Source organism: Protopterus annectens, chromosome 2.part0 (assembly GCF_019279795.1).
Source record: "Protopterus annectens isolate FY-2018-M chromosome 2.part0, PAN1.0, whole genome shotgun sequence".
Classification (NCBI taxonomy): domain Eukaryota; kingdom Metazoa; phylum Chordata; order Ceratodontiformes; family Protopteridae; genus Protopterus; species Protopterus annectens.
This window is the reverse complement of record NC_056728.1, coordinates 6,265,351-6,293,176: the sequence shown is the minus strand read 5'-3', so window position 1 is coordinate 6,293,176 and position 27,826 is coordinate 6,265,351. Positions and strand designations below refer to the sequence as shown.

General features: G+C 36.3%; 1 protein-coding gene across 1 annotated transcript in view; it reads right to left on the bottom strand.

Moving 5' to 3' along the window:
• LOC122793690 (mitogen-activated protein kinase kinase kinase 10-like) overlaps positions 1–27,826 on the bottom strand; it is a 1,334,525-nt gene that overhangs the window by 630,348 nt on the left and 676,351 nt on the right. Inside the window, exon 2 of the mRNA XM_044061910.1 lies at positions 1,440–1,620. Coding sequence (XP_043917845.1) covers positions 1,440–1,620 — 181 coding nt within the window. The remainder of the gene's footprint in view (positions 1–1,439; positions 1,621–27,826) is intronic.

The following is a 27,826-nucleotide window of genomic DNA, read 5'->3' as shown; positions in this document are numbered from 1 at the left end:
GAATACAATTGAGATGTTGCAATTTAGACTTTTTATATAAAAATGCATCTTTTTCTAGATCGACTCATATAATTTATCTTTCTAATACACTATAGTATTAAAAACAAAAGCTAATACCACATACCAACTTTAAACAGCTTGCAGAGATTTGAGGTGTTTAAAAATTACACAAAGACACGCAACACTATTACATAAATATAAGTTGCTAAATGTTATAAGGTTAAGTTTATTTTACAAAAAGAATGTCTGAGTTTTTCCCTCTTCAGTGCAACACTTGCCAAAAAAGCAAATGTGCTAAATGTGGATAACAAACAGATACATTCATTTTGCAGTTTTATTTTGCTGATTAATCTGACAAGTAGAATACAAACTGTTCTATGTCAAGCAACTCTCAAACAGCTTGTTAAACCTCAGCAAATACAGACAAAACTGCATTTCTTTCAAGTGTTTTAAAACATGCGTCACACATACTCTGACTTTCCAACCCAATCCAAGCCTCACTCTTTTGACCTACAACTTCAAATCTGCACACTATTTAAAATGATATTTTGGGGAGTAAATAGATGGAATGTGACCTTCACAATGCAGCTACATACCCTGGCTCTGCACTACAGAAAGCAAAAAAAAAAATGTAACAAGCAGGTAGATACACACATTCACCAAAATCAGGGTATCCAGGAGGAGTTCCTGGCATGCAAAATGAAGCAAACAACCAGAATCTCCCATCTCTTTTTTCCTCCTTTGATGACCCAATCCAGCATGGGAAGACCTGCACTAGCACCCAGTCTCACTGTTTCATGGCTTCACCAATTTAGCTTATGGATGTAATACAGAATGCATTTATTTGTATTCTGAGCGTCACCAGTTTGTAACCACATCTGCAAATTATGATTATGCTCCTTAACACTGTACCAAGTATTGTTTGAAACAATTACAGAGTATACAAAACTGAGTATGAGAGACAAATCTAATCATAAAGCATTCCCCTGAAAATCTGTCATGCAATTAAACTCTTTACACACTTCTGTCACTACGTTTTCTACTAAAATCAGTGGATTGGCGGTGGTGGTGCAGCAGTTAGCATTGTCACCTCAGAGCAAAAGGTTCTCTGGTCTGATTCTCAGCTGTAGTGCCTTCTGTGTGGAACCTGCATGTCTTCTCTGCAGTTGCATGGGTTTCCTCCGGGTACTCCGGTTTCCTTCCACATTCCAAAGAAATGGAGTAGGTGTGAGTGAGTGGTACAAATGAACTACCACAGCAGGGCTAGCTGCCTGCCAGTGTAAACCTTGGCTTGAGACGATTGTAACTGTTGAAGTGACACCCCGACCCCATGTGCAAAATGAGAAAACGAGGTTGAGGATGGATAGATGGATCAATGAATTCTCCACAGTAAACAAGCCATACAGCACATACAACGTTCATCAGTGTAGGTTTCTTACCTCCAAACATCACTTCCTTTTGAAAACATGGATGATTTAATGACCTCTGGAGCCATCCATGCATATGTCCCAGCAGTGCTCATCTTTGTTGTTTTGTACCACTCTCGGGCAAGGCCAAAGTCTGTTATCTTTAAAGTCTTGTTTTCCATGTCTTCATATTCAATCTTCTCAAAAAGTAAGACTTGAAAGACAAAAAAATACAATTAAAACAAAGTTAAATCTCTAAATTCAAGCAAGATGATATTTTTAAATGCAAGCTAAAAATTTAAGTGTGAAAACTGGGCTGAAAGACTTTCTATTTACTGTATATATGTTCAGTAAAAATAACATGAACAAATTCAAAGTTCAAATGAATTGTAGTTTTACATGTAAACACTGATAAAGTCAAATAACATACCTGTTTCATGCATTCTGACAGTTTGCCCCAGTGCCCACCTCATGAAATGACCCTCCCTGACTCTGAACACACACACTTGTCAGTGCAGGTAGCCAAACAGAGACTGCAATTGATGCAGCAGGCTCAACACCTCCTACTTCTCTGCCATCTCAATAGATGTTGAACTTTTACAGAATGACTGTCATACTGTTTGCATACACCTTGTAAGTTTTGTTCCTCTACAGGGTACAGAAATACCAAGAAAAGCTCCTTTGCTTTAAATAAGCAATTGCAAACTTCAAACCAAAAGCTGATGCAATGATACAAAATGCAGTGCTATTTAACTGTCAACTAGACACAAAATGAGAATGTTTCAATTTTAATCCAGTTCCCTAGATTTTAATTCACAAATAAAGCAAGAAAAAGTTACATATTGTTCTTTTTTGTTTTGTTTTTCTCCTACAAATACAACAAAGACAATATGATTTTTTTAATGCAAAACTTTCCTCCAAAACTTGCTGAATTAACAGAGCTTGTAGGGTCCATGGTAGGTCATCATGTCTGGTCCTACATGTTAATGATCTTGTACCATTATTTTATTTAAATGTATCAAGTATTTTACTAAGAAGTAAAACATTTTCTGGACAATTCACCCCAAAGGTCTTAATGAACTACTCACAATGTATTCATAAATACAGTGAGGCTTTTTATGTGGCCAGCTTATTAATTTATTTACTTATTTGTAGATTCAATTTTTTTAAATCATGCATTCTTAAATTTAGTAACATTTTATGCTTTGATTTTACTGCCTTAAAGTGTTTTGATATGGTTCTCTTTTACAGGTTGTGTCCAGTTTATATCCTTGAAAAGGAAACTAGCCAAGGTACCAGTTACGTTTTTATTGGTTTCAAATAAAGTTTTACTTTTAAAGTTCCAGGCAGCTAGTATGCTCTTCAAACATTCATTCTTTAACTGGAAGCATTTGGTGTGATTTTGAAGCTAAACATTACACACAGATTTATATAGTTCCTCCTGAGTACAGATTAAAGAAACTAGAATTATAGCCAAGTTATACTGCATCTGTTGACAGCAAAGGGGAATGAAGACAGTAAATGACCTCTTACATTATACTTCAGCCAGAGAAACAGCCTAGTAAAAGGAATGGCACAAACAGAAATATCTTATTGATCTGTAATATTACTACCTACTCTGTGACATGGAGATATAGTGAAAATTCAGAATCCAGCTGACAAACACTCGGAGCAATAGGAAGCTGATGCGTGCAGTGAAGCAAATACAAATATTTTTTTACACTATTAAGACAAAGATACATGACTGGACTGTTGTCAGCAAAGACAGACATGTCATGACAGGCTGAGCCATAAAGTATCACAACTGCCAAACCAACAGACTGTTCCTGAAATGTACACTTACACTGATCAACACACTATTAGCAAATATCTCTGCTAAAGGAATAGACAAAGTTGTTGCATTTCTTATAAACTGAAGACTTAAAACTGCAAAAGGATTCAGAAGATAAAACACCACTCATTTTCAACGATAAATTACTGAAGGTTTTTTAATGTGAGCGCTTTCTTCCACTTGCAATGAAGGAACTTCATCAGACACATTGTAAAAACACTATGCAGTTTAAATAGTCATGAATAAGCAAGGACATCATAACCTCTCCCACTTGCATTTATAAAATATAAAGTATAAAACGTTCTGTATGTATAAATTCAACCCTATACATATATGCAACATGTTTATATAAAATGTAACAAAGGTAAAAAAATAAATGTAAGAATGTTTTCCATTTCAGTAAAGCTTTCAATTCCAGGACACATTTCAGTGAGCAACATTCATTAAGTCCTGGATTGGCAAATGCATTTGTTTTCAGTTGCCATAGTAACTCTCTCTCCAAGTTTTAAAGCCCAAGGGCTCCCTCTAGAGTAAACTTCCAACTTTTCAATAATTATAAAAGGGAAAGAATGGTCAACAGATTCCAGGGTATGTTTTGCCACTGCATTATTTTTATCCTGTCTCATCATGCTATAATGATGTTAATAAATCTTTGTTTTAAAGGCCTTTCCATCTTTCCTATATAGAATACGGGACATGATTTATATCTAGCTAAATAGACAACCCCCTGAGTGTTGCAATCATATTTCCCTGTCAGAATATAATTTATTTTCCCTAAAGAGAAAGAGGAACTTATAGAAATGTATTTACAATAAGGGCATCTGCCACACTTTCTCATGCCCTTATTCGGAACATAAGGTTTTATGTTCCTATTCATTAAATCCTTTAAATTGGGGCGGCCTCTGAAAGTAATTTTAGGCTCCAAACCCAACTTCTCTCTCAAATTCACATCTTCATTAACAAAGGTCCAATTTTTTTTATCAAAATAGCCCTTAATTCTCTAGCATCATTTGAAAATACTGTAGTAAAGACAGTACTAAAATTTGACCTAGCATTATTTACTGTAAGGCTTCTATTTAAATCCAAAAGTTGTTCAGGCCTTTCTACTCCTTTATGTAAAATTGGTTGGAAATTACCTGTTTGCCTTTTTCTCCCTACTATAATGATCTCATCAACTAGAGGGGTTGGTTACTTTCTATTTGAGAACATTTCTTTCAGATTCATACATTCCCCCTCAAAATCTAAATCCAGTGTAATCATTTTTGCCACTCTGACTACCTGTCCTTTCACAACGGCTCTCTTCTGGTGAAGGGGGAGATTACTAATGAAATGAAGGAAGTCAATAGAATATGTTGGCTTACGGAAAATCTTGGCAATATATCTATTACTCACAATATCTTTATCCAGCAAAACATCTAAGTAGACAATAGTTTTTGATTCAAATTGGTATATAAAATCCAAAAAAGGGTCAAGTTAACTAGTATTGCCCATGAAATTTTCAACCTCTGATAAATTACCTTTAAAAAGTAAGAACATATTGTCCAGGTACCTTGTGTACCACTGGACTCTTGAGATGAAAAATTCTTGTTTAAATAGGATTTGATTCTCCAGAGGGCCATAACACAATTTGCAAAAGTGCCCCCACAAGGGTACCCCATCGCTACATCCCTGTTTTTTGAAGAAACAATTCGCCATTGAAAAGAAAATAATTACTCAAAATGAGATCTAATAGACAATGTCAAGTCAATCTCTTCTCCTGGTGCTCCCTTGCTTAACAGGAATTCCCTTGTCCAAGCCAGTCCTGTGCTTTGTGGAATTACTGTATAGAGGTCTTTGACGTCAATCGTCAAAATGTTATAGTCTTGATTAAACTCCAAATTGTTAAGCGCTTGCAAAAAACCCCAAGAGTCTTTACATATTTGCCCCTCTGTAATAAGATATTTCTTTAGTTTAAAATCCACAAATTTAGCACAAGCATAAGATATGGAATTTCTTCCATCAATAATAGGCCTAAAAGGTGGATTATTAATATTTTGATGTATTTTGGGAATCCCAAAAAGCATAGGTGTAATCGGTGCAGGCATGTTCAGATAGTTGAACTCATCAATATCAATATATCCTTCGAGGAACAAGTCATTTATAGCATTTTTAAATCTCTGATAGGCCCCATTAATCTCGTTCAAAGACGCACGCTCATATGCCACATTATCTAGCAAAACTTTCATTTTTACATTATAATTACCTTGGTTCATAAATACAAGGCGGCATGCCCCTTTTTATCTGGGTGTATTACCCTGATATCAGACATTCTCAAATCCATAACATTCTGAAATTCTGAGCGTGTTAAGTTTTTTTTATATTGCTTCTTATTATAAGAATCCAACAGGTGCCTAAAATCAGTTTCACAAGTTTTTTCAAACAAGCTGATATTAGTTTGAATAGGAGGGTTAAAAATGCTAGAAACCCTGAAGTCTGCTAGAACTGGCAGGCTATTTCCTAATAAAAATTGCAGATTTAATTTCCATACATACAATTTCAAGTCCAGTAAAGAATTGGCTAAATTCCCTTTTGAGCAGGGAACAAAACCAAGTCCCTTAGCCAGAGTTTCTGTTAATTCGGACTTTATGACAGTAGAAGTGTAATTGTAAATCTCAAAGTCACCTTTCCTGTCGTTGCAGATGCTGACACGGTGGAACGTTTCATTTAATCCATCAATAACACTCCACTCTGCTACCTCCTTCTCCCGTTCTGTTTCCTGGATCATTGATTTCCCCTGTTGTTGTTGTTCCGTAAAGTGTTCGGATGGGTTCATTGGCCATTCTGAAAACCCTGAGATTGAGCTGCACCATTATTTTGAGTTTGCCAACGTATACCTTACTTATTCCATATAAATAAGTACCATCAGCCAGAAAATTAAATCTTACAAATATTCTCTGCCCAATATCACTCTGTTTAGCACATCAGGTCTGATTTACTCTGGTGCTTCTCATCTTCCATCACTGAACTACATAGGTGCTAAAAACAGGAAACTTTTTAACTCTGTTTCAAAAAAAGCTTTCAATTTAGCACATATCTTTTTGCCATTTCTCCACTGTTCACTGTACTTGTTTTAATCTCACTCGCTTAAGCTTACACCCTGTTCCCATCACTCTGCAATGGGTGATCATTAAATACCTGCTAACGCTTCCTGTTAGTCCACAAAAGTCCTAAATCCACGCAGACAGAACCCCCCCCCCCCAAAAAAAAAAAAAAACTGAATAAAATATATTTTAAGTTATATAGCAACCATAACTTACAACTTTTGACAGAGTATAGGGATTGTCCTTGGGTAGGTCAGGCACTAAATTAATACACTTGCTTAAAATGGAAATGCAAAGCAGTACATCTTCATGACTATATTTGTGCTAATATCAGCAGAAGTCACAGGCTATATAGTACGGTGATGGAGATTATAGCATCTGTGGCAGTCAGATGAATAGCATTCAACAGCTACTATCTCAAAATATGGTCCACATTATTAGGACTGTGATTAATAAAGGAATAGTAACAAATTATCTTTTACATAAATAAAACCCAAGGATACCTAATAAACAGGTTGAGTACTTAGTACTTAGGGTGGTCTGAACTACTTGGCCACTAGTAATAAAAGGGGAACCAGTAAACCTGGTGCATGCTGTTATTCTCAGGTGATTGAAGCAGGAAGGAATGCAGAACATATTCAGACTCATGAACTGAAGCACAAAGCAAGTTATTTCCAGAGTTTTTGAAAAGGAAGCCCACATACAAAAAGGGAGCTGACAGCTTATCATCTGATTAACTCACCAACCACAGTACAGGAATTCCTCAGCCTGTTCACACTGCACAGAATAAAGAAATTTGTCCTGCTGACATTCATTTTACAGTACAGCAAGCAGTCTATACTTATCTCAGTCAAGGGGAAAAGGAAAAAGGTGAACATGAATGAACAGCCTCCATATTTTCATGGTGGCTATGAAATCTAAGACCAACAAGACAGTAATGGGTGACATATTAAAGCCAAAGGGTTATACTTTCTGGGAGCAGAAGTGGTAAAGTAACTTAATACTTAGTTAATGGAAGGAATTCTAATACGGTTTCACTCCATAATTCATTGTGAAAAGGCAGTCTGATTTGTTGAACTTGTGCATCACCTGGTTTGATTCCAAGCACACAAACAGCAGCAAAACAGACTATACTTATCATAGGGAGGCCAGAGGGTGCATGGCAAACATAAGACATTATGAGTTAGAACTGGCAAAAATAAATAAATGACACTAAGGATGTATGATCCCTTCATTTTAAGGAACATGACAGAATTAGGTGTGAAGTGTTACACCAAAAAGTAAATTGCTAGCAGTCCGGATTTATTAAAAGGGGACCAGATGTGAAACAAGATCAGTAACACTAATCACATATGAAATGTTTGAGGGGACTTCTTAAGGAAACTTTGGGCGTCGATGAAAGAACAGCAAATGCTAAACTACTTGACAGAATGAAAAGAAACATTGCATGACCAATGCTAAGCATGTCAGTCTGTTAACAGACAATCTATGCTAGCCAGACACTGTAGACCATCTCTTTATTATTCTTAATTTTGTAATTAAAGTATTTTGGAGAATGAGGCTGCACTATGTTAAGTCACTGATGCTTTCCAAAGAAATGGGACTGGGAAAATGTATAGGTAAGTTTATGGGAAAAAATGTTAGGCCACACTATTTTGGGGAGCAAATGTTTTGTTACTACAGTGCCATTAATAGGAAGAAACTGAAAATGTGAAGCTTTGAAATTTAAAAAAAGGCATACAAGTTGTTGTTTGTAGGAACAACAACAGGTGCAAAAAATCCCCCTTTACAGATACAACTCTGAAGATTTGCATACCAGGTATTCTTCAACTAAAACTTTCAGAAAACTGAACAGAGAAAAAAAAAACAGTGGTACAAGACTGACAACTAAGGGGATCTGGGCTAGTGAATGCCCCCCCCCCCCCCAACATACACAAGCCTTGGCAGGGCATCAGACCAGTAGCTAAACTGTTTTAGTCTTTGGCAAGCAAAGACAATATAGGCAAAATACAAAATTGCAAGACTCCTATTGCAGAGGGCTTGTGCAGCTTTACCTGTTAAAAGTCTGGCTCTAAAAATATGCATCTCTTTCAGTTGTTAAAATGAATACATTAAAGCAATTACTTATAATATGGACTTTCCTTTTTTAGACTTTTCCATTTTTAATTTTATATTCTTTTACAATACCTACATTTCTGTTTAACTTATTATGTGAAGTATGGCAAGTGCAACACAAATGCTGTTTATACCTTTCATGAAAACAAGAAACTCAGCATTAAAATGCCAGTGAAGCCAGAACAAATACTGCATGCATTTTAAGCGGCAAGCATCTGTAACTATATTGAAATTAATCTGGTTTCTTGACAGTGTTGTGTCTGTTAAACATCATGCAGGTTGTGTGAACAGAACTCTTGTTGCAGCTGACATAGCTCCAGCCTCCTCACCATCAGTAATGCAGTCTCATCACTAATTGCAATAAGGGACTGAGAAGGCCGGAGGTGGACCTTCTGAACAGCAAACATATTGTACTCAGTGATATCCTAATCCAACAGATTCATGACAAAGGGGAGGAGTCCACTGTGCCTTCCTTATAAACCAGGAATGCTTTTTTATTCTTTCTTGTTAGATATTCACAGATGTGGGACATAAAATGGTTTGACTTCAACACCCATATCCATCTAAAAAACTGATGCCACTACAGCTAAGACAGAAATTATGACAAGAGAGTTGCACAAGCTTCACCTACATGATCCAAGAACACAGCCACTCTTCTGGATTGTTTTACCATGCCATACGCTATAATGTGCTTCATGTTGGTCCCTAGTGCATGTTCTATACCTTTGTAAATACTCTCTGCTGTTTCAAAGAGGTTTTCTTTTTCCTCAGAACCCCCTGAAATCCAAACTCTGACACACTCCCTCAAAGTACCACCTTCTCTGATATCAACATCTCATACAGTAAAGGCAGGGACAAAAATTTTCCATTTGCCTGGGAAAAAATACTAGTAAATCCTAAATTATTTTCAATTTGTTTGGGAACAGTACCAATAAATCCCAAATTTGAATGGAGCATTTGAAAACCCCATGACTTTTATGGAATTTGCCAGGTTAAAGCACTTATTCACTGAAACTTCTATTTCTTCTCATACTCATTACTTACAAAAGTGTTAACTTGCTTTATCAAGTGTTCTGCACCGTAAACCGATAACTGTGCATACAAACAGAGGGCATAGAAAATTATAAGGAATGGAAATAACATTTAAAAATTATGGGTACAATTCTTGGATTTCATCTCGGGAATATGGAATTTCATTTTTTTTAAACCATAATTCAGTATCCCCGATTTAAAGCATTTTAGCTGCGCTCTCTCTCATCTTGTTCCAGTCAGTGCACATCAAGTTGCCTGAACCCAGACTTGTATATTGCATACTAAAGGTGCTACACTGACTCATACTCTCTCAAAGCATTTTGTCCCCAGACATCACCTACCACAGATTTTATGCACATTTTACCAGCGTTACACTCAGACTTTCACTGTACTGAGCCTCTTTTGCAGGCCATACACAAACTTCTTGCTATCATGGGACTGGCAAAGTACAGAGTAGACTAGTTTTCTACTTATATGCTGCCAGTTTCAAGACCCCAAAATGGAAGATTTCATTAAATACACCTTTAATATCAGCAACCCTGTCAGCACAAGAGATTCTCCTGGTTCCTCATCCTGCAGGATATTCATTACAAGACTTAGACCTTATATTACTAAGCAAATATACTTCTGCAGGTTGCCTGAATGAAACAAACCCTACATGTAACAATTATATAACAATAACCTTTGCTAACCTAAAAAGGAAAGACCATCTGACCATAATATTTTCCTATGCAGCCATGAAGGGCACACTATGATCCCCCTCAGAATGTAAATGCAACCAGAGCTTGTTGTAAATTGCTATTTTTATAAACATATGGCCAAATTTGTGAGATGCATGTTGGAACTCATCCTTAAGCAACTACATTTGGGAAACCATGCGTAAACCTGTCTCCCTTGCATAACCACCAATGTGTATATATTTACTTACTATAATTTCCCCAGGCTACACACCACATTACTTACAAAACATTGCCTACCACAGCATTTTATACAGCCACACAACTACAAAGACATACCTGTAGTTCCTTAAGACACACTGTGGCACATATTACAGGGCAGAGACCAGAAACAATGAAATGATGAAGTGCAAAAAGAACAACGATACAGCATACCTCTCAACTAGACAGATTTTTGCCTCATATTTATGGTCTGTTTTTCATAAAATTGTGGTTTTCTGGCAAATAAATCGTAAATCATTCAAGACTGAAGTTAGAAAATAATGACAGACATTTGAGTTTCAGACTTCATACCCTTCAGAAATTACAAGCTAATGCAAAACATGTTATTCTGTCAACTTTCTAAACTTGTAAGAGCAATATTTAAAAAAAAAATACCCTATTTTTGGACCTTTGTCCCACTTTTATTTATGGCTTTGTCCAGATTTATTGCTCTAAGAAGATGGGAGGTATGTGATACAGAAATAATCTATATCTATACAACACAGGCAATGGAACATAGACAAGTTTTATATTTTAAGATATCACCTACAGATGGCACTGCATTCAGTAGGATTAACACTTGTTAAGAAGCCTGCAAGTCAGAGTGACAATTAAACAGTAAAGCTCTAGAGTTACTAAAATGAAGAAAAAAAAGTGTACTGGAGAGTCACTCATATAAAACTGTCAAACTAAGGCCCATGCAAAATTAGCAAGGTTAACCCAAAGTCAATCCTGAATTAGTCACTATTGCTACTAGATATAGAAATTGCCTTTAAACTGCATTTAAATGCCTACGTTGAGAGTCTCATAAATCATTCCAGTGAGACTGGACAGTGAAATGAAATGCATTGAGACAGCTTTAATGAACGTTCAGAATGTTCAGATTACAAAAAAGAAAGAACAAAGACTTATTGTTTGCAAGGATGTGCAAGTGTCAGAATGGGTGCCCACACAATTCTCATGCTTCCACAGATTAGACAATGTGTAAGACAGAGGCATATCCAAACTAAGTGCAGTGATGAAACTTGAAGGCTTATATGTCACCCCACCCTTACGAAGATATAATCCACTTACACAGGGATACACAATTTCCATCTTCAGAACACTTCTGCAACCAGTTTTGAAGTATCAAAGTCCATTAAATGGAAGTGCCCCAACAGCTGCAGGACAGCCTGATAGCAGAGCTAGAAGAGGCAGCAGTTATTTATTACAGACGTATGTTCATATCAATGATTTACACTATGCTACAATACGTACATTTAACCACTCTGAACTCTCTTGTTTAACAGAACACCTTGATTTCTGAACTAAAAAAACGAGTAAGCAGTCAGAAAACTCACAGCAGGTTCAGCATGCCTTGATCAAAAACTCAAGTATCAGATGTCAGACTTTCTTTAATTTTCTATGAGCTAAGAATAATCTGATTCAAGTATAAACAAACCTGCATAAACTGAAACTTGTCTGCAGCTGTAAAAATATGTGGAGCAGGTCACCAGATTTAAAAAAAAAGATAGGAATGCATGATTTGCATACAGCACAATGCAACTTCCTCCATCATTTCACCAGGCTATTGATTAAACAAATGGAGAAAAAAGAAACTAAAAATTTAATTCCAAGACCCAACCTCTTGGTCTGGGATGAATGACTACAGTCCTATTAAACTACTAGAAATCACCAAAGCAAACACTTATGAAAGCCAAGCTCCACCAGTGAGTCCAGATAAAGATATCCAAGCTTTACAAAATGCATTTCAGGATTTCTAATTTGTCAAAGTCATACTTTTTTTCTTTTACCCCATCTTCCCAAAACCTGCCCAACTGCACTTCTACCTTCTCTATTTAGAGGCTCTTGCCAGCTAGGCAAGAGCCCTAAACATCATCCCTTCCTGCCTGAGAAGTGTCAACAGCCCATTTGTTTCCATCTGTTGAGAAATGGATGGTACAGAAGCAGATCAGATCAGCTGACCAGCTTCAGGTCTCAAGGAAGAGCCTACCAATACCGGACAAAGCAGGTTTGCTGATGGGGAGATGGAAGGCATGTATGCTTCTACATGTGTCCCCCTTTCCCTGGTAGGCCTAACAGTTTTCCTGCCCTTGAGAATGAGTTAGTTGGCATCAGCTGATTAAGCTTGTCCTCACCTGGACCCTCAGGCATCCATGCCATTAAACATACAGGTATGACTTCATTCCTCTATACTACTGGGCCAAGTACATCACAAACGTTTGTCACATCAGAGAAGACTGTTCTCTTCTGTGCATATAACTCGTGGATTGAATAATCAAGCCTAAAGAACATCAGAGAGAAGAAGATAACACCATTGTAGAAACACTTTATAGGATTTCAAAAATGGGGGAAAAAAAGACGACTGTTTTTGTAATTATAAAGCCTTTGCTTATAACATTGGAAAACGTAAGCCTCTCTAAAAGCTACAGGAGCAAATTCATTTGCAACAGACTTTCTGATGAAACTACAAACAAAGTTTTAAGAATATAAGCAGCACTGCATAGGAACCTAGGTAGGATGTGGAGTCAAGCAAGTCCATGCAATTCACTAACACTGCAAAAAGAAGCTTGGGATAAAACTTCTTAATGCTTTAGTGGTTCTGCTCCCATTCTGCAAGGCGCTATATCTATTTAAGCAGTCTAGTGGGTTATTCTGTTTACCAAAACTACTTCTCGTCATTGTGGTATTATAGCCTTCTGTGTGGAAAATTTATTAACTACAACAATGGGGTATTAGACCAGTGCTTTAGTCCAGTGTGTGGTATCTCAAATGTTCCACAACTGTTTTTTCAAAACAAAAAACAGAAATATTTGCTGAATTGGTTGCATTCACTGTGTTTAACCCCTGAAATGTTATTCCTATTAATTAAGCCATTAGATTGTTGGGTAGACTGTGTGGTACTGGGATTTGCTCTCATTTCTGGATGAAATAGACAATGACAATATCTACTCCCAGACATCAAGTGACTTCTCTTGTTTACACTGTGTATATCTTTGTAAACAATGTTTGTTAGTCATTTTCCCAGCTATATACTTGTCCATCTTATTTTTTCTAATCTGACGAACTAAAATTGGTCTACTGTGTTCAATGGTCTACCACAGTTAACAAATACAAACAGACCGACAATAAATAAATAGAATGATAAAACAAACTGTGATGAGATCTCTAATGCTGTAGGTGCACAAGTGATACCAGACAACTTTACCCATGAGCAGGTATTGGTAATTGGGAATCTATGATTAAAAGTCTAAGGAATGTCATCTGAAGAATTAATCAAAATAAAGTCATTTCCTATGGGTGGTAATGAGACAGCAGACATCAGAAAAGCTTTCAAGTTAAATTCTCCTCTAATGAGGTATAGTTTAGCGGTGACAGTTATTGAAGCAAATGACAGAGCAATGCTTTTCTGAAACAGGCAAGACAACTAATCACACGGTCTGATGAAAATGGAGTAAACTTATTTTCACTGACTCCTCCTACTTTGAGCATCATGTTGCAACACTGGCCAGGAAATCATTCTATCTGGCACAGTTGATCACAAAAGGTATTTCCACTAAATCCAAAGAAGTCTTTACCCCTTTATATTCTAGCCTGATTAGGCCCACTATTGAATACAGTGCACCCGTTGGGATGTATCTTACTAAATATATCAAGCAGTTACAGAGACCATAAAGATTCCTAACGAAAAGTATCATGGGCCTAAGTAACCAGAGCTACCAAGAGAGGCTGGAGGACTTCTCCCTATATTCAATGTCATATAGACTTCTTAAGGGCAGCTGGTACTTTGCCTTCAGGGCCATTAAGGATCTGGCAGCTGAAGATCTCTTATTTCACCACAAATCAAAAACAGTTTAGCAAACATTATAAAGAGAGTTCTGAACTTGCTTCAGCAAATAAATTATAGTGGACAGAAATTTGTTATTTAAAGACTACCCATTCTCTGGAACAAACTTCCTCTCCAGATAAAGGAATGTGACACACTATCTTCCTTTAGGATGGGCATTCATAAAATCACCCCTGTATCACTGGCCTGTGACTCCTTTAAAAAGGAAGCAAGGTCTAAGGAGTGGGTACTGGAAAATTGTTAATGGCCATATAGCCCAACTGCCTTGCACATTCTAAGATTCCCTGCCTGTCAAGAGTACCAAATAAAACAAAATACAGTTAGGGAACCAAGAACCAGAAAAGTCAATCCTGCATAAGTAACCTACTGAGTTTTTAGAATCAGTGTTTGATGTTCTAGATATAAAAATTACCAGTAGATGTTATACATTTGTAACCTGTGAAAGCTTCTGGTCCCATTCCACATCCTTATATACCCAAGAGACTGACAAACTCAAATATTAACTCATATGCATATAACTAGGTTATGAATTTTTCTGGCTACCTGAGAGAGGGTACAGTCAAAGTACAGGACACATTTCCAAAAGTAGGAAGGTTCAAAGGCATGTCTAAAGGTTCCATATTGGGCCCATGTCTATTTAGTATATTCATGTCAACTTTACCTCCCCATTAGACAAATAAGGATGAGTGCATTTGTAGACAACAATACAATAGGGCTGACAGCAACCGTCCTGGAATATCAGAAGTTATTAGTTCTGATTTTAAAAAGTCTGTTGCTGTTTGTACAGCACATTATGTAATATTTTTTGAATGCAACCTATTCTTTGTAACTGTCCTTGATTTAGTGGTATGCATGATGGCTGAAAAGGGACTTTTGACCAGTTCACTTGCCTGGTTAACAAATTTGCATGCATACATAAACAGATCTTTCACTCTCTCTGTAGCAATAGCACTTTACTCAAGTCTAACTTAACTATCTTCCAAATGCCAGAAAAGGCCTCTTTTCCTCCTCCTGTATGCAATCCTCTCTTTTCAGCTTAATTTCCCCTTTGCTGTCCTCAAACAATACGACATGTCCAAATTTTATTCTTTTCACCCCTAATCTCATCTCTCCTCTTAAGTGTATTGTAATTCAAGCAAGTACATTTTATATCTAAATGCATTCATACTACCACAAGACAAGACTACATAGAAATGTGCTTGTGTCAAAACAAATAATTCCTGTACAGTAATTTATCTTTTCACATCGTTCAATAACTCAAGATCAAATAAAACTGTTCAAAACACTGTATTGTCTTTTAAGGTGCAAGTATCCAACTGTGAAGAACCATACTGATTACCTTAAAACAAGAGGAAAATGGAATACCTCCATGATTTTTCCAGTCTTGTTCCTTCACTCATTTGTTATAGCACGTCTTACCTTTCTGTTTGAAACTGCACCAAAACTAATCCAATCCTTGTATGTGTGTGTGTATATGTATATGTATATATATATATATATATATATATATATATATATATATATATATATACATACATATACACACACATGTATGTATATGTATTTCTGAAAATGATGACTCGATGCCCAATGTACTAAGCTGTACCTGAAGTCGTGTAAGTCTGAGGTAGCTTTATCAGTTACCTTGAACAAATGAATCAATCTCCTTGAGATAGTAAAATTCTCATGTGAACAGATCAGTACTGCCAGATAGCTAGGGTTGGGTTTTATGCCTTTAATGTTCTTTTCTTAAGGTCCATACATTATTCTCCTTTTTTCACTCTACTACTGTTTCTGAATACTAAGCACCACTCTGATGTTACAGTTGAAAACAGTGAGTTATATTCTCTAACTAAACAAAATTAGCTGCCTTTCTTAAAATTCTAGAAGTTTTGCCGTTACTTATCCTGGTTTATTTGACTTTACTTAAGGTGGTCTTAGGGCTCTGTTTTCTTTCTTTAACTATTAAGATATGACCACTTCAGATTTCTGACTTGAAGCAAGTATACTTAAAGAAATTCACAACTGCTTTTGCTTTGCAATCCTTGGTTCAATCAATAATTATTTCTTCTAGTTTTGTTCTCAACACCTAACGGTTTTTAAAATCAGTTGTGAAAGAAGTAATTCTTAAGACATAAGTTATTTTCCCAGGCTTCTGAACAAATAACATTACAAATTCTTTTCTTGATTCAGCTGTTAAAGTATTAACTTTCAAATTTGCTATGAAATGGGATAGGCAAAAATATATAACAGCAGGAGACACAAATTCCTAAAGATTGTGTTTTGAGATTTCATTCAGTCTCAACTTCCTCTGGAATGAGGTAAGCTGACCAGGACAGAAATGCTGCAGAATGGAAGAAACTTTTTTTGTGGAAGTATTGGGATCATCCTGTGGGGAAAAAACACTCAGGAAAAGGAAATGGTGTTTAGGACAGAGTTGTCCTTTAAGAAAAATACACAGCAAGGTACATGCAGCTCGTATTTATTTAACATACTGACTGGGATTGTACATCTATTTGAGCTAAAATTCAACAACATTGTACAGTACATTATTTACTGCTGCAATCTTTACTTCTCCTGAGACAATAAACCTGCTGAACTTTTTGTAGTATAAAGGGGAGCAATCTGATTAAACCCTGACAGTAAAAGGACTTCCAAGATGGTTGCACATTGAGCAACAGCTTAATTCTAGTTCTCCCAGTGTGAAAACAGAAACTTAGGAGAAAGCCAGTGGACCAGTAATTGGCTAGTTAGTGCACTGTCTTGCTGTCTTTGGAAAAAAGAAATACTGAGGACGTGAAAGAAAATCCGCTACAAAAGGTGACAAAACACAGATTGGGAAAAGTACTGCAGCTGTTTAGCAAAAAAGCAGTGCAAGCTCCAGACATGACTACCAGTAGCCTAGAGGAAAGTATAAGGCAACTGTAAGCATACCTGATTAAAATAAATAAAACACTGATGGAGCATATCAACAAAAACAATAAAAGGCTGGAAAAAAATAGAAGAAGCTTTAAACAGATATTCAGATAAGATGATAAAAACTGCAAAACTCTGAGGTCAAAATAAAGAAAAGGCTGGCTGAATATGAGTGCACAAGAAGAGATGTTTCAAAAAATACTAGAATTAGAGAACAGAGCATGCAGGGAAAACCTGAGATTTTCTGCTGTACCAGAAAAGGGAACAGACTATTAATTTTATGAAAGCACCAATAAGCAACTGGACTGGTATTCCACAACAGGAACTGTTAACTGAAAGGGCATATCATGTGTATGCTCCAAACTTGGCTAACAGATAGCAACCTAAATCTTTAAAAGTAAAGATGCAATCTTACCAGCAGGAAGAGTTGATTCTGACAAAACTGTGGCAGAAGGACAAAGCACTAAAAGTGGGAGACAACAGAGTGTTTGTAGAGAATGACTATTCATTACACACCAGGCAGAATATAAGTCAATTTATTCTATTATTCAGGGAATGTCAAGATGCAGGCATGAAATTCAAACTGCTGTACCCAGCTATCTTCAAAATATTTTTCCCTGGAGGGACAAAATCATTTTTTGATGAAGTACATGCCAAAGATGAAATACAAAAGTTTGTCCAGCAAAAAGTGAGCTGTAAAACAGAAGGAGATTCTGCTTCTTATTCTTCTGGTAATAAAGACCAGAGAGAGACTGTTTCAATGGAAAATGCCTGAGAGAAGGAAAAAAAGTGAGACAGTCAACTAGATGAATTGAGAGTACATTCGAAATGGAGCAGAGACAGGATATGTGAGATGGGGATAAACAAAAATAAAGTCACTAACTTGGAAACTGACAAATGTGGGATTACAAAGCAATAATTATATCAGTGAAACATGACAGAACAAGAAAACTGGAAACATTGGACTTTCTTTGACTTTGTTAAACTTGCAGGGGACTCAAAACATGTGCCCTACTGGAGTTACTAACTGGAGTTAATTAATGCTTGGAAAAATACTCAGGAGAGGGGAAGATGAGGGAGAAAGTTAACTGTAAACAAAGCAAATTTTTTTCGTAATGGTACTATTTTAACACTGCACGATTTTCTTTGCATACTATAAAGTTTTCTCAGTTACTTTTAAGTGCAATGAGGATACTAATGTAAACAGATGCTGCTGTTTTTTTTTCTTTCTTCTTCTCTCTTTCTCCTTAAGTTTTAAAAAATGTAGGCACTAAAATGTAAAAACAAAAAAAAATGAAGAATAAAAATCTAGTTAAAAGAGCATGACAGAGAAAAAATAATTTTTTTCTTATTCTTGCAAGACGAGTGACTAAGTAAAAGCCCTTAGCTTAATCAAGTAACACATTTTACGAGAAATCAAGTAAATGAAAAAGAATATTGATTACTATAGGACTTTTTATTTTCTAGTAAACAAGTGTATGCTTGGCAGTTTTGTGTCCGGTTCTCATGTCTCTAGGAGACAATTTGATAAAGAGAAATAGCTTGGAAAATTGTTTTCTGAAAGCATTCAAGTGTTTTCCTAGCTGAGAGAGCTACAAAGATAAGACAAAGCCAGAGAGCACTTAGTAGAAGCACAGGCTGTACCATGCATATTGGCAAGGATAACATTTCTTTTAGTTTATGTCATGTTTGTGTGTGTGTGGCTGTTAGTTTGGAACATTTGTTCCTATTATGAGGGTAAAACTTCCCTATTTGAAGAGGTATATAGTTTTATGTGTTATTAATTTAATAGATTGTAGGGGGCATTGGGGTGTGTTTTTGAGAGCTTTCAATAAAACAGTTTTGTAAGATGTGACATTGGCTCAAATGGAGATGACAAGAAACAACTACATAAAAGATTAACCTGTCAAACAGTATATGGATTTAACCCAAAAGTTGGAACTAGACATTTAAAAAAGCTGTTGTACATAAAAGGTGGGAATAACAACTTTTCAAGACACCGATGCTTTCTGTAATGTCCTTAAACATCAATAGTCTCTCAGAAAAATACACAAAAAAGACAGAGTAGTAAACTATATTAAAAATGTACAGTGCAAATAGCTATGCTAGATGAGACACAACTGGAAAGATAAAACCAGTAAAGTGGTGTAAAAGTGCTTAACAAAAAAAAAAAAACAAATAAACAAAAAATAAGCACCCTGGTAGTCAGTCTCCAGTCCATTTTATTGTATAAAAAATCAGTTAAGCGCTTTCATCAAACACAGTTGACTTCATCAGAACAAAGGCCTTTTCTTAAAAAGCAGTTTAAATATGTTTAAAACAACCATAATTGGTTAAAAAACAGCCAATAAAAAACATTAAAGTAGCATAAATCATGAATATTAATATTTAAAATAATCAGAATAGAAAAAAACATTAGGTCAATATTATTCATTGTCATATTAGTAAAACAATAAAACAAATGAAGGGACTTAGATTTGTCCTGCTTTTTCTTTTAATACTGGCAGGATAGTCAAGTAATCATTTAACTCTGGATGTACATTTGCAGCCAATGGCAAAACGGACTGGAGACTGACTACCAGGGTGTTTATTTTTTGGTACACAATTGGAAAGAACTGAACAAGCGAATTTGATAAAGAAAAGTTTTCAGGATGGTTATTCAGCAGAATACCTGGGACAAAAGAAAAGAGGAGTACTTGTATTAATTGCAAGAGGAGCTCCAATAGTGACAGAAGAGGATAAAAAGATAATAATGGTAGATCTGTCTATTGGCAAGGGAGGAAGATTACACTGGCATGTATTTATATTCCACCAAAAATTGCTATAATGGAGTTTAAGAAAATTTTGGGAGAAATAATCAGCTTTCAGCAAGGTATATTACTTACAGGTGGGACTACAATTTGATCTGCAACAGTGAAGATGTGTCTAGGAGGCCCAGAAACGAAAATATAACAAAGAAGGGTAGATTTTTCAAGAAATGTATGAAAACATTTGGCATGGAAGATGTGAATTCAATACTAGGAGTATGGTGTGAATGTACATACATATTATTCCCCAAAATACAAAAACTAGACTAGGCTAGACAGAATTTACATTTCACAGAAACATGTGCATTAAATTGATGGTCTTGATATGCACCCAATAACTATTTTAGATCATGCACCAACAATAACTAAAATAAAAACACAAGGTAATGAAATAAAAATGAGACACTGGTGCTTTCCTACCTATCCATTGAAAAGAGAGGAATTTAAGGAATGGGTAGTGAAAATTATTCAGGAGCTATTAGAGAAGATAGGGAGTGGTAGCTGTAATACCTAAAAAGGGATCCATCAGATCCAGCTTCATACAGGCCCATTTCAATACTAATGTCTATAATGGCTAAAAGAATGGCAAAAGTGATGCCAAAATTTACAGATAATCAATGTGGTTTTGTGGAGGGGATACAAACATTTGACAACGTTAACAGAACATTGATGATCCAGAGAGAAGAAGAATGTAAGAAAATACAACTGTTGTTGGTGGGCCTTGATGCAGAGAAAGCATTTGACAGACTAAGCTGGGATTTTATGAGCAGGGCAATGGAAGCATTTGCATTCTCTGATAAAATGATACGGTTGATTAGGAGGACATATGAGGGATCAGATGTGAAACAAAGTAGGAGGGGTCCTCTCTGATAATTTCTGCTTGAGCAGAGGAGCCAGACAGGGTTTTCCTCTCTCCCTTTTTTTATTTGCATTATATTTAGAACCAACTGCAAGGAAGAGAAGGGACCCAGAAATCTAAGGATATAATTGCTATGGTAGTCAAGAAAAGCTGGCTCTTTTTGCAGATGATATTTTATACCTGACAAAACCAGAAAGGAACATTACAGTGAGGTGGAACATTTTGAGAGAGTTTCAAATCTTTTCAGGACACACAATGAAGCTAAAACAATGGCGATAGCAGTAAATCATTTACCCACACAGATTGGTTCAGCAATACCCGTATTTATGGGGACATGACAGTTAAATATTTAGGAGTATGGATTACAAATTATTCTGGAGTGGCAGCTAAGGATATGTAGCACTAAAAGATAATACAAAAACTGAGAAAATGGAAGCTCTGTTTTGTGGATATCAACAGTAAGATCCATGCAGTCAAAATGTTTTTAGTCCCTTTAGTCTTATACACAGGTCAGGGATATTTTTATCAACCAGAGGAGAAGGTGTGAATCGCAATTAATAAAGAGCTGAAGGACTTTACCTGGGAGGAGAAGATGGCAAGAGTCAAGTGGGATAAGCAGATTCTTCCAATAGAACAAGGCGAATTGGGATTATATGACTTGAAGGGGTATTTCAGAGCAACACAGCTAAGGCTCCCCCATACATAGCACAAGCAAAAATTATAACTCAAAGTGGAAAAGGATGATGATGAAAAACTCAAGAAACAAGGAGAAAATGGGATTTTGGATGCAGGCCTTTAACGAGAACAACAATAATCATACAGAATATCATATTCATAAAGCAGCAGAAAGTATTCTAAGAATCAAGCCAACGTGGGAATGGAGAAAGGAGATTCTGCCGATAGGGATGACTGCAAACAGGAATACAGACAACAGGCAAGACAAATACTTGACGATGCTGGCCCCTAGAACCCCCCGACTTTTCGGTGTACCTAAGATCCACAAAGATCTTCATAACCCTCCTTTCAGAGCTTTAGTTGACGGTAGGCAATCTATCACTTATCCTTGCGCAAAGGTCGCTGACCTAATTCTGAAAAAATATGTAGAAACTGAAAAACAAATCTGCAAGGATTCGTGGGCATTCCTTGAGGAAGTTAACTCACTAGCATTTACAGAAGAAGGCAACTTTCTCACAGTGGATGTCACTGACTTATATTCTAGTATCCCACATGATGTTGGGGTAGAATGGGTAGTCGAACACATTAGAGACCGAGGGGCACCAGAGAAAGAATGTTTACTGATTGAACAACTCCTAGATATTGTGTTGAAAAACAACTACCTGACTTTCAACGACAGAGTGTATTTGCAAAAGATAGGGGTGGCGATGGGGTCACCAGTGGGGGCGAGTTTCGCCAATTTAGTCCTGGCCCACTGGGAGACCACCCTTGTCTTTACTAGCGAACTATTTAAACAAGTCATTACATATAAGAGATACTTGGATGATATTTTTGTTATTTTGGTGGGGGACCAACAATACGTGTCAGCATTTGTTGACTTCTTAAATAAAACAACTACATTCTTGAGATTTACCCAGAATTACCAGACCCAGTCTGTTAACTTTTTGGATATTAATTTCAAAAAGGACTTACTAAATGGGAGATACATAGCCAAAATTTACAGAAAACCAACTTATTCGAATACTTTCTTACACTTCACCAGTGAACACCCCTTGCACCAGAAAAAATCAGTTGTGAAAGGGCAACTGGTGAGGGCAGCTCGCATGATCACTTTAGATGATGATTATGAGACCGAATGTGACCTTTTATATAGTATGTTTACACAAAGAGACTACCCTAAAGGCTTCTTAAACAACATCTTCAAAAGTCAAAACCAAGAGAAGCAAGTACAGGCCCATTCTTTCAAGAACTTCTACTAACCAGGGTGAAGTGGGACCGTTTATTGACAATGAACTTCAAGTCACAATACCATTGGACCTTCAGCCTCCAGAAGCTGAAGTTCGATTAGACAATAGGCCTCCTAGTGTGAACGCCAAATGGTCGACACTTTCGTTCACTTTCACACACACACCAGTGGCTCAAGAGATCCAAATGACAATTAGAAAATGTTGGTACTTCTTATCCCTTGACAAAGATATTTTCCAAAAAATAGGTGAGAACCCCATTATTAGTTTTAGGCGTGGGAAAAACATTAAGGAGCTCTTGGAAAGGAAATATCGAGAACGGAGTAGATCTAGAGGAGGTACACAACCATGTGGAACATGCAAACAATGTACCCACATAGATAGAGACAACAAGTTCACTATTAGAGGAGAGACTTTCTACATCAAGGACAACTACAACTGCAATACGAAGTCTGTAGTCTATATTGCCGAGTGCCAACTATGTCCGGCGTTTTATGTCGGAAAGACTGAGCGGAGAATTAGGGACCGCATTTATGAGCACCGGTATGCAATCAGGAAAAAGAACAGGGAGAACACACTGGCCAAACATTGTGAAAACAACGAAGGACACTACTTCAAATTCAAGGTCATTTCAAGTATGGACCTATGTAAGGTTAGATCTGTCCAGATGAACTTTAGTATGATGCAGTTGCTCTTGGAAAAGAACAAACTAAACTGGCAAATTAGATTAAATGCAAGCATTGAACCAGGGATCAACGATTCCTGTTCAATAGCATGCATTTTAAAACTAAAAAGCCTTTCTAGATAACTAGTAGATATAGAATTACAACCTTAAACCCCTTGGCTTAAGACCAGATGATTTAGTGGAGTACTTGTTCGGAAGTTTAGATCTGGTTTCCATGATTTGGTATCCCTAACTTGGAGCCCTGGGCGGAGCGGACCCCCTTCCCTTACTTTTGCCCTAACTACAGAAATTCTGACTAGTGCATGTTTACATGTTGAGTGATAAGTGGTTCCTGATAACTACTCCTACTTTGACCAGTGACGTGAGCACAGTTTGTATACACAACGACGGACCTAGCTTTAACACTAGTTTCGACAGTAAATGTAGGGTTTGATAAAGTAGTGAATTGATGTATACCACTCAGCATTAGACTAGGAATTTAGGAAACATTACTAAAAAAGGTTTCAAACAGTGTTGACTATTTCCATACTATCAAAAGACTGAAATTAGACCATGTTAAGAGCATCTAAATACATGTTGACACAACATTTACTATCTACTTACTTATTTTTTCCGTTACAATAACATTTTTAATGGAAACGTTGGTCTAACATTACCTTTTCAAACACAACCAGTACACAAACATAAAATAACACATACACTTTTATTTATTTTTTGTATTGTGATAATAATAGGCTACAGTTTGTTCATTGTATGGGTTATGCGACTTGTTTACTACTTTGCCATTGTTGGGTCTTCCTGAATAATACAAACACTAATGGTCAATAACGAAAGGAAAGTTCACCTTTGAAGTAAAGGCACGATGAGAACGTACTATAACTTTCAAATCTCATTTTGAACTGTGCTTTGATTTGAATGACGTATTAGCAACATAGTTTCTGATAGGACTCTTTAAAGAGGAAAGGTTATTTTAAGCCTGCTCTAAGTATCCCACACTGTATTTTGTCTGATGAAGTTCGGGCATGAGCCCGAACGAAAAGCGCTTTATATATTTTCTGTGTGTAACAGCTCCAACGGACTATTGCGGTCCTTGTTTTTAGCGGTGTGGTTTTAACCAACTACTTTTATAACAGCTATACGAGGACTGTTTGGGAACTACTTTTAACAATAAACTCGTGGACTTTTCCTGTTACTCGAACTTGGTGATTTTTTAAACAGTTTTGGGGCTGGAATATATTGGAGAGAGACCTGGCAAAGAAATCAAGGTATTGTGAGGAACTAACTAGAGGGGAAAAGGTAAGAGAATGGGAAGATGCCAAGAATTTATCTGGACTGCAGGTTAGAGACGGACTTCACTATGAAGGACTGATATCAGAGTATATGCAGAGAGAAATAGGGGTGTCCTAAATGAAAGACCAATAGTGGTAGAGTTTTTAGCAGAATGCAGAACAGAATCTGTCATTTAAAAAGGAATAATTATCAGAGCATATAAAATATTTCAGGACAACTACAAGAAACAGAGGAGGTTAGAAAGGATTGGGAAGACAGACTGGATAAGCATTTCACAAAAGAAACAATGGTGGGATATTTGTATGTCTCCCAAATATGCAACAAAGACTAGAAGATTTAGGATCTTTTCTTGGAAGTGTTTACATAAGTATTATTATACCCCAAGTAGACTCCAAAGAATTTTTCTGCAGGTAGACAGCAAATGTTGGAGGTGTGATGCAGAAGAAAGATGTACCTGGGAACATATTTTCTAAGAGTGTAATGAGTTGGCAGACTTTAAAGATTCCCTGGAGACTGCTTTGTCAGAGATACTGGGTGAGCAAACTGGTATAACTAAGAAAATGATTTTTTGAGCTATGATACAGAATCGGAATTGCCGAGACATAGTAAGGCCTTGATGAGTCTAATTATGGTGGCTACCAAAAAAGCAATTACTAGAACATGGAAATCAAACTCTAAACCAACTGTACTAGAAGTAGTGAATACAGTAACACAGGCAAAGCAACTGGAATTGGAATCTTTAGAAAAAGGGTAGGAGCAAATTACATATGAAAAATGGGAATTATGGGAACAATACATGCACAGAAGGAACAAGGTTTAAAAGAAGGCAGGATTTGAATAAGCTATGTAATGTTTGACAATGACTGGACAGATAAGTGATGTATAATGTTTGCAACTACAATTGTGTCAACGTGGCTTGTAATGTATAATGTTTGAAACAAGAATTGTATGAGCATGGTTTGTTTTCATTTATATAAATGCAAGATTGCCTATGTATTTATGTGCTAATTTAATAAAGATGTTTATTGTTTAAAAATACACATAGCAATTTCACTAGTTAGCTAAGCTTTGAAAGAAAAGGAATATGAAACTCTGTCTTTGAAACTCAACAAACTTTACTTTTTTGAAAACTAATGTTATCTCATCAAAGTCTTTATATTTCTGCAAGCAATTTTTATAGGTGGTGAAAGCAAACATTTATGACAGTCAAATTAATTTAGGCACTAACGTGTTTACTGAGGAATTTCAGACTTAAACAGGGTTTCTCACTGCTTCTATTCTAAGTGAAGGGAAATGTACCTTGGAGAGAACAGTGACCTAACAATCAGCTTTGCCTCTTAGTGCATTATAGGCAAAAAGATTTACAAGAAAATAGTATCATGTCAACATATCTGTCTCCAGGGTGGCATTCAGGGTTAGAAAAACAATTAAAATTAAAAATAACTAGTTACTATGCTGCTTACACATTTGGATTGTGTAGAACCTTACAACAGGACACAAATTATGCTTTTTCATTTTCTGTTCTTGGTGGTCTTTTAAGTTTACAATGGCCATTACAAATAAAAGAAAAAAACTCCTACACCTGGTAGCTACATTTCTATAAAAAAAAATGAGAATATCCTTGCTTCTTAAGGAGTACCAAATAAAAAAAGCTATAAAAATCATACTGTACTGGTATAACTTCAAGCATAAAATAACTACTTGTTTTTAAAGTGTCTTCCTTAAAAAAAAAAAAAAACGATTTTCATAAATTTTTAAATGAAACTGCTCCATTAGCTTGCAACTTGTCCCACTGCTGTTCTTAGAATCACACAGTTCATAAAAAGACAATAAGTGAATCAAACCCAAGACTATAGGAAGAACCTCATTAGCAGCTCATAGCCTTAATCCTCTTAGAATAACATGTTCAGTCTGAAATGCACACACTGGTCAGTATATATTTCAGTGTTTGCTAATACACACCTGCACACCACCATCCTTGGACACAGTGCAGTTTTTGTGTACTTTCTATAACTTATGTATGTTCTTAATTTAAAGTAACTACTCGCACATACTTATTGCACTTTTTTAAACTATAAAGCTGACAATGATCTATTACCAATGTTATTTATCAATACAGAAAGCAGAACTGATGTTACAAGTCAAAACAGATCTAATACTCCAAATGGCAACACACTCGAAACAAAACCAGAACTGTAGAAAGTCAGCTCACTTCCAGCTGTTATCAAAGAAGAAATCATCTCCATGCCTGGGTATAACTGAAACTGTGAAGGTTAAGTATTGTGAAGCTGTCTGCATTTATGAAACTCTGATGTCCACATCCTAAAAGCAGGGCCTAAGCCTCATTGCAATAAAGTCACAGAAAGTGAAGTAAGATGAAAAACTGTTGTCAGAAGAATCAGTGCCCACTAATTACAATACAGAAAGCCAGTGTTGAACACACTACAAAGGGCCACATTTTAGAATCAATTTTAGGACCCTAAAAAACGATAACTGTGTAGCACTATGGGAAAGTGCACAAAGGGCACAACTGATTGCAAAGTCAAGAGAGAAATACATTTAAACTTATGTTCTAGCCATTACAAATATGCCCACAATCATGAATTATTGAAAGATACCAAAACTGTTTGTATGTAGCAAAGCATCGCAGACACCCCCATATGAAGGCAGTTGTTGGTCACAGTCATCAATGTAGTGAAAAAAATACAAAAATAATCACTTCACCACAGGACTGCTGTGCTCAATTATGGCCAAAAACAAAAAAACAAACAAAAAAACTTATCCTAGGGGAAAAAACATAAAATATAAAATTAATATTTCAATCTGCTATATTTGCACTTAAGAAAAACATCTGACTGTATTTCTTGTTTAGAGCAGAAAACTTTTAGCATGCTTTATTTGTCAGTAATATCCACTACTAATAAAACAAGAAACTCCCTTCAAAACTCTGCCAGGATGCAAGACAAACCACAAATTGTTGCTTTGCTGCACCCCTCCCCCACCAATTCCAACTAGTTGACCAGTATTTTAGGTTCATACCCAAACTCAGATCACTGGCAGCATGATTGGGCATTTTGCCTCCACCACAAAACATGCAACAC